The 12,230-nt window shown below is 38.4% G+C and overlaps 1 protein-coding gene across 1 annotated transcript; it reads right to left on the bottom strand.

The window, feature by feature from the left end:
• Positions 1-694: 694 nt before the first annotated feature.
• Positions 695-9,022, bottom strand: LOC136206167 (uncharacterized). Its single transcript, XM_065997116.1, has 3 exons — positions 8,763-9,022; positions 1,117-1,338; positions 695-1,019 (listed from the first exon to the last, which is right to left on the bottom strand). Exons 1-3 carry the CDS (start codon positions 8,940-8,942, stop codon positions 798-800), a joined length of 624 nt encoding a protein of 207 aa, XP_065853188.1. The 5' UTR covers positions 8,943-9,022; the 3' UTR covers positions 695-797.
• Positions 9,023-12,230: the final 3,208 nt, after the last annotated feature.

Below are 12,230 nucleotides of genomic sequence, written 5' to 3'. Positions count from 1 at the left end.
CAATTCTATTATTAAATTACAAAAAAACATGAAATTCTTTTTTTAGGATGAATTGATATGAAATTGATGCAAAATAATGAATAAAAATATCTGTGTTTTATAATAATATCTGAAATTGACCCAAATTACCAACGTTAGGGGTAAAATTGCTCTTGGCTACAAACGTTAGGGGCAAAATTGCACCATTTTAGACGTTAGGGGTAAAATTGCTCCTGACCCAAAACGTTAGGGGTATTTTTGCACCTTAACCCAAAAATGAATATATAGAAGCTGAAATTAAAATGAAAATCCTTCAAGGGAAGTGCAGAATGTCAGAATCAGATTCGGGCGTAAGGATATCTCTGAAACTATCTCAAAGAGGACCACAAATTTTCCAATATCCTCCATCTTATGAGAAAAAAAGTCTAAAACTAAACCAAGTTTTGCTAACATCAGCTAAAGTTTCTACTATAATGCAAAACTGAACTATATTTTGTACCATGTTTTCCCCGCGATTGCGATTCGACCCCTATCCCTTTTAACTTTTGCATGTAATATTCAGCTAAAGTTCCACATTGATTCCCATATTAAAATTGGATGTATTCTCCAGATTTAATTGACCACGGAAGGTTTTAAAGAACAGAGTAGACATATTAATATGGTGGAAAACATATGCACTATAGAAGCAACTGATCGGTATTTCTCAACTCAAAACTGCATTCATAAGATTGAGGTTTAATAAAAATATAATTACCACAGTAGTTATAAATGTAGTTACCAAACCACCATGGAACGATGTTCAAACCCGAGACAATTTATCAATCACTTCCCCATTTTCTAACAACTCTCTGTTTAGCAGAGGCCTGAACGTAATTTCCCTCCCTTGACTTATCAGTAAAATCAGCAGGAGAATCTGCAGATGTTTTACCCAAGATTTTCGATGATATGAAAGTCAGCCCGTTTCTTGTTCCTCGCAACACATGCAGCCAAGGATTGATAACGATTGCAAGCAGCACTTCACCTTTTGCAACAACAAGATACTGGAATGCGAAGTAACATTATTTATTAGTAGAGATATAGTATAATTAAAACAAAAGCGTTCTTTAAGTTCAAGAACGTGAAAGGAAAAATGCTTACCATGGCAAGAATGCCTAAGATTGCAAGTAATGTTTGTTTCAGTTCCGGCAGGAAATTGTCACCATTGGACCAGCCAAATCGTCTACCCCATCCAAACCAGCCCCCTCCACCCGCATCTCCTCCACCACCTGCTTCTTCTCTTTTCTTAATTTCCTTATTCCATTTCTCAAATTCATCTTTCTTTCCTCCGAGCGCACTGTCTAACGCTCTCCTAGCTTGTTCCTGCACAAAATGTATCAAATCAATGCTCAATGTATCTAGAAACCAATTTGAGGCTAACTTCTTTCGCTCTTTTATATCCTCCCTTCGCACTTGAAGAAAGTCAGGCTACTGCGAGCATCACAAATACAGACTCCAAAACTCAACAAAGCCTTTACATTGTGAGGTGGGCTGCACAATCTCTTACAATAAATCATTGTTCTTTAATGGAACAACTCAATCATCACCAACCATTTAGGCAAAAAATATAATACTCAGCCCAATTTGTCAGTTAGGCCCTTGTACTTTAACTTTTCTTAAATTTGACAATTTGACATATGATTCTATTAGCAGAGTATCACAAGCGCTATTAAATTACTTGTCAATGTCATCAAACTTTATTATCTATTTGTCGTGGTTCGTGTATTTTGAAACGTCAATTATAGGCCAGATTTTAGAAAAATTAAAGTACAAGAGCCACATATACGCAAAAAAGGAAGTAGAGGATACATGACAAAATGTTTCAAGTACAAGAAGCGAATGTTGCTCAAATTAAAATGTAGTGGCCAAATATTGCTTTTCTCCTATGAGTTAACTATTAGAGCATCTCCAACCGACTCTTAGTTTGACTCTTAAGTTAAAATTTGAGAGACAAAGTTAAAAATCAGCTCCAACAGCCTCTTAAGTTTAGCTCTTAAGTTAAAATTTGAGGAGAGAGAGTTAAAAACCCACTCCAACAGCCTATTAGTGAGGCCTCAAATCACTAAGATCCCCTCCTTCCTCTCTATTAATAGAGTCTCTCCACTCTTAATCCCTCCTTATTTCATTTTTTATTAATAATTTATTATTGAGGAGTTTCTCTCCTCTCACTATTAGTAAATATAACAATAATTAATAATTTTAATAATAAAATAATAAAAAATGAGTGAATATGAGGAGTATTGTTGGAGATGATATATATTAGTCACAACTTAAATCTATTGGGCTTATGGAGACTAATATATATAGGCCCAACTGAAGCGATGGGCCCAACTGCAGCGATCCAACTGAAGCGATGGGCCCAAATTTTTTTTTTTTTGGCGATTAGGGTTTCAGACGGTTAGGGTTTCAGGAGTATAAATGTAACCTCTTTCTCTGTAATCCGTATCTTATTCATTATAGTAAATATCCTGGCTTGGTAGTGCCCCCAGACGTAGTCATTCATATTGAGTGGCGAACTGGGTAAACAATTCTTGTGTGTTTGCTTATTTTCGTTTATCGTAATTTCAATTATTCCTAACAACTGGTATCAGAGCGAGGGTAATTACGATGGGAGACGGAAAAACCCCTGTGGAGAAATTCGATGGTTCGGATTTCGGTTTCTGGAAGATGCAGATCGAGGATTACCTGTACGGTAAAGATCTGTACCAGCCTTTGGGTGAGCAGCCAGAGGATATGTATGATGAAGAGTGGAAGCTGTTGGACAGAAAAGCGATGAGCGTTATTCGCCTGTCGCTGTCCAGAAACGTGGCGCATCACACGGTGAAGGCAAAGACCACGAAGGAGATGTTGGAGATCTTGAGTTCGTTGTACGAGAAGCCTTCCGCGGCAAACAAAGTTCATCTGATGCGGCGACTGTTTAATCTGCAGATGACGGAGAATATAGCAGTGGCGACGCACCTGAATGATTTTAATATGACAATCACTCAATTAAGTTCTGTAGATATTGGTTTCGACGAAGAGGTATTAGCCCTAATTCTGTTATCTTCTTTACCAGAGAGTTGGAGCGGCACGGTTACTGCCCTAAGTGCTTCAGCAGGGAAAGAAAAACTTAGGTTTGATGATGTCAGAGACTTGATTATAAGCGAGGAGATTCGCAGGAAAGAGTCAGGTTCCACATCAGGATCAGCCTTGAATGCAGAGAATCGGGGCAGGTCAGATCGCAGGTCAAAGCAGAATCGTGGCAGGTCTAAGTCCAAAGGGAGAGGGAAACCTGTGAAGGACAAGAGCCACATCAAGTGCTGGAATTGTAATGAGAATGGTCATTGCAAGAGTGAATGTAAGGCACCGCAGAAGGAGAAGTCAGTGAATTCAACCAGCGAGGATTTTGGTGATGCGTTGATTCTGAGTAATTCAACTGCAGAAACAATAGCAGAAGCCCTGGTATTGAGTGTAAGAAGTCCTCTGGAGTCTTGGGTATTAGACTCAGGAGCTTCGTTTCATTCATGTAGTAGTGCAGATTTGATGGAAAACTATACCCCTGGGAAATTCGGAAAGGTTTATCTTGCTGATGATGAGCCTTTGGAGATTGTAGGGAAGGGAGATGTTTCGATCAAATCCCCGAATGGATCTGTGATAAAGCTGTCTGGAGTAAAGCATGTTCCTGGCCTAAAGAGAAATCTGTTGTCAATCGGGCAAATGGATGATGAAGGTTATTGTGTAATCTTTGCAGGTGGTGCTTGGAAAATGACCAAAGGAGCCATGGTGGTTGCCCGTGGTGAGAAAGTTGGATCGTTGTACTTAACAGACATCGTTTTCAATAGCATTGATGTCGTGAGGAAGAATGTCAATGCAGATTTGTGGCACTGTCGTCTTGGTCACATGAGTGAAAAGGGGATGAAAGTGCTGTATTCAAAGGGTCTGTTGCCGGGTCTGAAATCTGCTGATCTTGGGCTGTGTGAGGATTGCATCTTTGGGAAGCAGAAAAGGGTCAGTTTCTCTAAGGGTGGCAGAACTTTGAAGAAAGAGAAGTCGGAGTTAGTTCACAGCGATCTATGGGGTCCTGCACCTGTGAAATCTCTTGGTGGAGCTTTGTATTACACGACCCTCATTGACGACTCCACCAAGAAAGTGTGGATCTATTTTCTGAGAAAGAAATCTGATGCTTTTGATTCCTTTCGAAAATGGAAGGCCCTGGTTGAGAATGAGACAGGTTTGAAGGTAAAGTGCTTGAGGTCTGACAATGGTGGAGAGTATGAGCTTAGAGAATTCAAGGAATTCTGTGCTGAGAATGGAATTCGCATGGAGAAGACTCTGAAAGGAACTCCTCAGGAGAACGGAGTTGCAGAACGAATGAACAGAACTCTGTGTGAGCGTGCTAGAAGCATGAGGCTGAAGTGCGGACTTCCGAAGACGTTCTGGGCAGAAGCAGTTAACACTGCAACATTCTTGATCAACAGAGGGCCATCGAGTCCCTTGGAGAGTGGCATTCCTGAAGAGGCTTGGAGTGGCAAACAGGTAAATCTATCCTTTCTACAAGTATTTGGATGTGATTCATATGTTCATATTGCTCCCCTTGAGAGAAGTAAGTTAGATGCAAAGTCTATTAAGTGCACGTTTATTGGATACGGTGGTGATGATTTCGGATATCGGTTCTGGGACAGTCAGAACAGGAAGATTATTCGCAGTCGGGATGTTGTTTTCAACGAGCAGATAATGTACAAGGATAGTCTGGGCGCATCTGATACTGGTGATGCAGGACCAGAGGTCGTGGAACTAGACATCACGAATTCTGGTGGGAGCAAGGAGGTAGTTGTGGAGGAGACAGTTGTGGAGGAGGTAGAAGAACCCCAAACTCCACCGGTTACACTGCGCAGATCCACTAGAGAGCGTAGAGCACCTGACAGGTACACGCCTACAAGCAACTACATGCGGTTGACAGATAGTGGTGAACCAGAAAGCTACTTGGAAGCATCTCGTGGAGAGGATGCGAGCAAGTGGAGGCTTGCAATAGATGATGAGATGGATTCCTTGATGACCAATGGCACCTGGGAACTTGTTGAGCTTCCAAAGGGTAAGAAGGCTCTACAAAACAGGTGGATTTTCAGAATAAAAAAAGAGGCTGCTGGTAGCAAACGCTACAAGGCAAGGCTGGTCGTGAAAGGTTTTCAGCAGAGGTATGGCATAGATTATACTGACGTTTTTACTCCAGTGGTGAAGCTGACTACTATTCGTTTAGTGTTGAGTATGGTAGCTGCAGAAGATTTGGAGCTGCAGCAAATGGATGTAAAAACGACATTTCTTCATGGGGACTTAGATGAAGACATTTATATGAAGCAACCTCAGGGCTATGAGTCTCATAACGCTGAGCTTGTGTGCAAGTTGAACAAGAGCTTGTATGGTTTGAAACAAGCTCCAAGACAGTGGTACAAGAAATTTGACGGATTCATGCACGAAATTGAGTTTGTGAGGAGTGAAGCTGATCATTGTTGTTACTTCAGGAAATTGAATGAAGGCTACATAATTTTACTGTTATATGTTGATGATATGCTGATTGCAGGGTCGAGTGCTCGAGAAGTGAGAAAACTGAAGAAGCACTTATCTGAGCGGTTTGCTATGAAAGATCTCGGAGAAGCTAAGCAGATTCTGGGCATGAGGATTGAAAGAGATAGGAAGGCTGGAAAGTTGTATCTCTCACAAGCTGAGTATATCAAGAAGGTATTGATTAGATTCGGCATGCAAGATGCCAAGCCAGCTACGGTTCCTTTGGGTAGCCATTTCAAGCTATCTAAACATGACTCACCCAAGAGCAGAGAAGAGCGAGTCCAGATGGAGAGAACTCCGTATGCCTCAGCAATTGGCAGCTTGATGTATGCAATGGTGTGCACAAGGCCGGATATTGCACATGATGTGGGAGTTGTTAGTCTTTTCATGGGAGACCCTGGTAAGAAGCATTGGGAAGCAATAAAGTGGATTTTGAGATACCTGAAGGGAACCACTGAACAGGCCCTATGTTTTGAGGGCAAGAAAGTTATGTTGACAGGATATGTGGATGCAGATTTGGCATCTAGTGACCTTGACAAGAGAAGAAGTACAACCGGATATGTCTTCACATTGGGTGGTACTGCTGTCTCTTGGGCTTCAAAGCTGCAGAAGGTGGTGGCTTTGTCTACTGCAGAAGCTGAGTACGTTGCAGTGACTGAGGCTAGTAAGGAGATGGTATGGTTGCAGAATTTCTTGCGTGAGTTGGCAAAGGAGCAGAAGGATCCTATTCTGTACAGCGACAGTCAGAGTGCCATTCATTTGGCAAAGAATCCCGCCTTTCACTCAAGAACAAAGCACATAGAGTTGAAGTATCACTACATACGGCATCTCTTGGACAGGAAGATATTGCAGTTGATGAAGATTCCAGGCACAGAGAATCCTGCAGACATGTTGACTAGACCTGTCCATGGGCCGGGCTGGGCCGGGCTCGGGCCGGGCCAGTCGGGTTTTTAAGTAAAAATGCTTAGCCCAAGCCCAGCCCAGCCCACAATTAATTTAGGCGGGCTCGGGCCGGGCTGGGCTCGGGCTTAAAAATCAAATCCCGAGCCCAACCCATATAAGCCCACCTAAATATATATATAATTGTTAATTATAAAAAAATAAATATTATACTTAAAAATAAATATTTAATATATAAATATATATTTATTAATTAATATTAATAAGCGGGCCGGGCCGGCCCGTGTTATTTTTATTAATCCCAAGTCCGCCCAAAAAATAGGCGGGCTTTGGCGGGCCTGGGCCGGGCTGGGCCGATGAACAATTTTTATTGTCCAAGCCCGGTCCAAGGGACACGGGCCTAGGCGGGCCGGGCGGGTACCCGGGCCCGTGGACAGGTCTAATGTTGACTAAGGTTGTAACCTTAGAGAAGCTGAAGCTATGTATGGCTTCAACTGGCCTTGGTAATTAAGTTAAAGGCATGGCACTACCATCAAAGGACGGATTTAGTCTCCAGGTGGGAGATTGTTGGGCTTATGGAGACTAATATATATAGGCCCAACTGAAGCGATGGGCCCAACTTGGGCCATGGGCCCAAATTTTTTTTTTTTTTGGCGATTAGGGTTTCAGACGGTTAGGGTTTCAGGAGTATAAATGTAACCTCTTTCTCTGTAATCTGTATCTTATTCATTATAGTAAATATCCTAGCTTGGTAGTGCCCCCAGACGTAGTCATTCATATTGAGTGGCGAACTGGGTAAACAATTCTTGTGTGTTTGCTTATTTTCGTTTATCGTAATTTCAATTATTCCTAACAAAATCATTAAGAGTCAGTTGTTCATATTATTTTTAGAGAGTGGACGAAGAGTCTATTGGAGATGCTCTTAAAAAATGGGATCATAAGGGAAGCTCTCTTGATATTTTTTCACAGTTGTCAAAACACAAGTAATGACCGAAAATTTTCTAGCATACACATTATCAAGAAGACTTTTAGAGCATTTAAAGGATTTATACAAAGAGAACACAATACGAGAGAGAAAGTTTGCACAGTTATTTTAGTTCATTAGGCTAGGAATATTTAAAACAAAATAGCAATGGAAATTCATACATGTCAAATATGACTACGAAAGGAAGATGGAGAAGGATTAATCAATTGTTGTGAGTGTTAACCTCCACGCAATAGCAACAGAACTAAAAAGAGAATAAGAACCGAAAACAAAGGATAGAATAGTAGGCAAATGTTCTGTTAAAGGCCTTTAATTCCCAAAAGCACAAAATTAGAATGAAATGCCTCAAATACTCAAGTTGTCATCAAGTCTTAACTATCTACCAATGTAAACCTTAAGCCGTTCCTTTTTCTAGTGGGAACCAATTTAAATTTAGTAGCATAACAAATCAACCATAATGCTATTCACAAATCACAGCATAGAGAAATCCTCAGAAATCGAAGTAAAATGCATAATGAGTTTACAGCTGTAACTTAGATGCTTCATCAATGCTCCAACCAAGAATTGATGCAAAACTCTATTAGAGTTTAGAGCAACACCTAAAAGTCTGTTTATAACAGAATTATTCAATCTCCCAAGAGTTGTATCAAATTCCCTTGCACAGTTGAATAACCTGATTTATGAATGAGTAAATGAATAAAAGCCTTAGGTGAAAAACCAGAAAAGTTCCATAACTCTCCACTGAAACCATCCGTCATTCTTAAAAAATCTAGAATCATTCCCAAATTTACACCTTTCATTAAGACTGAAACTATGTTCAGGATGAGAAACTTCACAGAAATAACACAAAAGGTGCTACACTATCCCCAAAGAAAAACACATAACAAATTCTAAGTGTTAAAACTAGAAAACCGAAACCCATAAAATCAGCAAATACCAATACATGCAAAATTGAAACTTTTCTTTGTGGACTATTTATTAAAATGATTTTCAAAACACATTATAAACCCGGAATTTGAAACATATACACACCTAAATCAGGGAATTAACCAGTTACACTAAAAGGAGGTGAAAATCTCAAAGTTCGATACAGATTAATCCTATTTGGTTTTCAAATTGGAAAGAGCAGGATACATTATAAGGGGCATCCCGGTGACTCTCTTCCCCTTCAATTAATCAAATTTTGGTTACTATAAAATTGACAGATTACAGAACTATGAAAACTGAAGTATGCATTTCCAAACAAAATAAGAAAAACCGCCAATTCTAAAACCACAGAATAAGAATTAAGATACGAGTAAATGACAATTGGCTTAAGTACCTCTCGGCCGCTATTGCCTGAAAAAAGGCAGGTGAACTTGCCGTTGCATTTAAGTTGCCGCTGCAAAGTAAACCAAGTGCGTATTCCGTCTTGAGTCCGGGTCGTGTTGTATAACCGTAGACAGTTTGATTCTGGTCGGGTCGAAGAACTGAGAGGGCTTAGGTTAAGGACTTGAGCCATTATTACCTAATGCATCTTTTGCTCTCCTTGGGACTACCAGCTCTCGGTGTTTGGCTCGCTCTTTATGTATGGGATATTTGGTACAAATATATTAAGTCCTTTCTTGGATTGGTTATGCTAAGCTAAGCCGGGTATGCTAATTCTCGTGTGAAATATCTTGTTGTGGTTTTTTTTTTGATAGAATCTTGTTGTGTTTTTTAGCCAAAGTTAAAAAGTAGGTGTCTTCTATAGTTACTTTGTTTTTGACAAAGTAATCATTATTTGGTATTTTTCACCGTTGAATGATGGGATGTAAAATTAATTCAATGATGAAAACACATAAAGTAAGGCTTACTTTATCAAAAACAAAGTAAATATAGTTTCTAACTAATAACATTATTGGTATTTGATGTAAGGGTAAAGTAAAATTATATCTAAATTATTTTTACAGCCGAGGTATTTATATTATACATAGAGTGATAGAAATAAAATAAAAAGTTAAGAGTTATATAGGAAAAGTGAAGTTTAAGTAAAATTACTCAAATTTTATCATCACTTACCATCGGTTTTTTTTAATCATACCATCGGTTATTATTCTCCTTACTTATTATATCTAAAAAAACAATGACATCTCATGCACTTATTTTACCTTATTTTTAGAAGAAAAAAAAAACGTGTAAAGAGGATAAATGTCTGTTTGTTTTACCTATTGTTTCATGTTGTTGTTTACTGTTGGAAAAAAACTGCTTTTCTAAAAAGCATAGATTCCATGTTTTTATAAAATGTTACTTTTCAGGTATAAAAGGCAAACAGAAAATTACTAACCAAACACGTAAAACTTTCCCTTTTTCAGTGAAAAACAAACATGGACATGAAAATGAGCAATCAAACAACCCCTAAATTGAACCCAATGTTTCGATGTAAATGCAGATTTATACTTAATGTATCAAATGATACAAATTTAACCGTTAACATTTTTAAATACGATGCCCATTACATTTAATTCGTGGGTATCCACGGATACCCTTACCCTCTAAGAATCAATAAACAAAACAAAAAATATTACAATTTTAATAAAGTATAAATTTAATGAATCAACATCTAAAAATTGACTAAATTGAATTTTAATCAATAATAATAAAGTAGCTTAGTTCTATCACTCAATGGTTGAAAAACAAAAGGTTGGAGGTTCAAATCTCTCATCTTACATCTAATAAACAATAATATTTTTTAATATATAAAAGAGTTATGAGGGGGTAACGGGTACACTGGGGGTATTTCCATACTCGTCCCATTACCCTAACGGGTAATGGTTTTGATCCCATATCCGTCTCATACCCTTTTATACAGGGTACGGTAGTCCCATTGGGGCCAGATAGTGCAAAGTACCGGCAGGTACACTACCCATTGCCATCTCTAATCTCATTGCATTCAATAATATCATATTTCTCATTAGAACAAATATATTAAGCTTTTATTTTTTATTACTAAAATTATTATCCATTATTATATTTACTAATAGAAAGAGGAGAGATGGTCATCAATAATAAACTAATAATAAAAATTAAAAAATGAGTGGAGAGAGACTCGTTAAATTGACGAGCAAACTGAAACTCTTAAAGCTCGTTTGGCATGGAATAGTGAGGAAATAGAATAGCTATTCCTGGAGAATTCGTATTCTAATATTTGGTTTAGCAATAAAAGTCTCGTGGAGTTGTATTTTACTACAATCTCCTTAAAATTCATCTTAAAAACCTAATAAGGAATCTCTTCGAAATTCTCTTACTACTACGTTGTTTCTTGGAGGAAAGCAGATTTTACCCGCATATAAATACTAAGATGGTGTATGATTTAAACTATACATTTTGTTTAATAAAAAAACTTTATCTTTCGGTTTGAAATTGCAATAATTGTTAAAATTATATAATTTTGTATATTTGAATATTAAATTGGATATTTCCCAATAACAACAACAGCAAAACCTTAGTCCGAAATTATTCGGAATCCGCTAACATGAATTCATGTCCATATAATATGACTAAGTTTTACGATGGCCGCCACAAACCTACCGCAACCCTCCTCCTTTATCCGGGCTTAGGATCGGTTGTAAATGTCATCAAGTGATACTCACAAGTAGAGTTGATTTTCTCCAATAATCATACAAATTTTTTTAAATAATCGTAGAATTAAATTTACATTTTTTTAAGAATTAACTTTACTTTATTGGGATAAGGTGCAAAAATACCCCTAACATTGGCTGTTAAGAGCAATTTTACCCCTAACGTTGTCAAGTTGGGTCAATTTTAGAAATAATTCATCAAACTGTCTTCTCGGTCATGAATCTTGTCATCTATATTTCACATGTGTGAGTCATTTTTATCACTCATTAGCGACATATCATAAATATATGATTAGATATGGAAAAAAATATAAAAAATAAAAATATATAATGTCTATTTTTTTTATAGAAGTTGGGACGATACAGTAGCAATGATCCTGGAATCCCAACTAGGTTGGCACCCCAAGATCACGCACTGAAAACCCGATATTATTAAAAATAAAATAAAATAATGTAACACAGGGGGAAACGGAAAAACAAAGTAATAAAATAACAATAACAATAAAAAGAAAAAAAACAAATAAATCAGAGAAATCTAAAGTGACCAACATTATAGATATCATCAAAAAGCAGTGAGTGGTAAAAGTGCGGAGCCGATTGCCACCACGTAATATCGGAGGAGACACCGAAGCGGGCTAAAGCATCAGCAACCCGATTACCTTCTCTGTATATATGGGTAATCATGATGGACATCTGCAAGCACTGTTGTAGACATTTCAACCAGTCTTGATGAACGAACCGAGGAACGGTGGTAGAATGTGACTTTAATTTGTTGACCACTAACAAGGAGTCTGATTCAATCCAAAGCATGTGCCAGTTCTTCTCCCAAGCTAGGTCAACTGCAAAAATTACTGCCTTCAGCTCAGCAATATAAACATAAGAGGAAGCAATTGGGAATGCAAAACACCATTTGGAAAACCCTCTAGACGATCAAAATACTCCACCGGCGCCATCAGCCCCCGGGGAGCCCAACGTAGATCCGTCAACATTAACCTTCAGCCAATAAGGCGGTGGAGGAATCCATTTTACCGAGATGATGTTAGGTGCCCGAGAGGGTCTGATCGGGACCTGAAGACGAGCCAAGATCATCGCGTCATGCTGGGAGAGACAGCAGCCCGAACTACCAAACCGAGCCTCACGAATTAGCAGCCGAATGGAACGAATTGCAGCTGAAGTAGATGGTAATAAAT

The sequence above is a fragment of the Euphorbia lathyris genome, chromosome 9 (assembly GCF_963576675.1).
Source record: "Euphorbia lathyris chromosome 9, ddEupLath1.1, whole genome shotgun sequence".
Lineage (NCBI taxonomy): Eukaryota > Viridiplantae > Streptophyta > Magnoliopsida > Malpighiales > Euphorbiaceae > Euphorbia > Euphorbia lathyris.
This window is presented reverse-complemented; position numbering and strand designations above follow the sequence as displayed.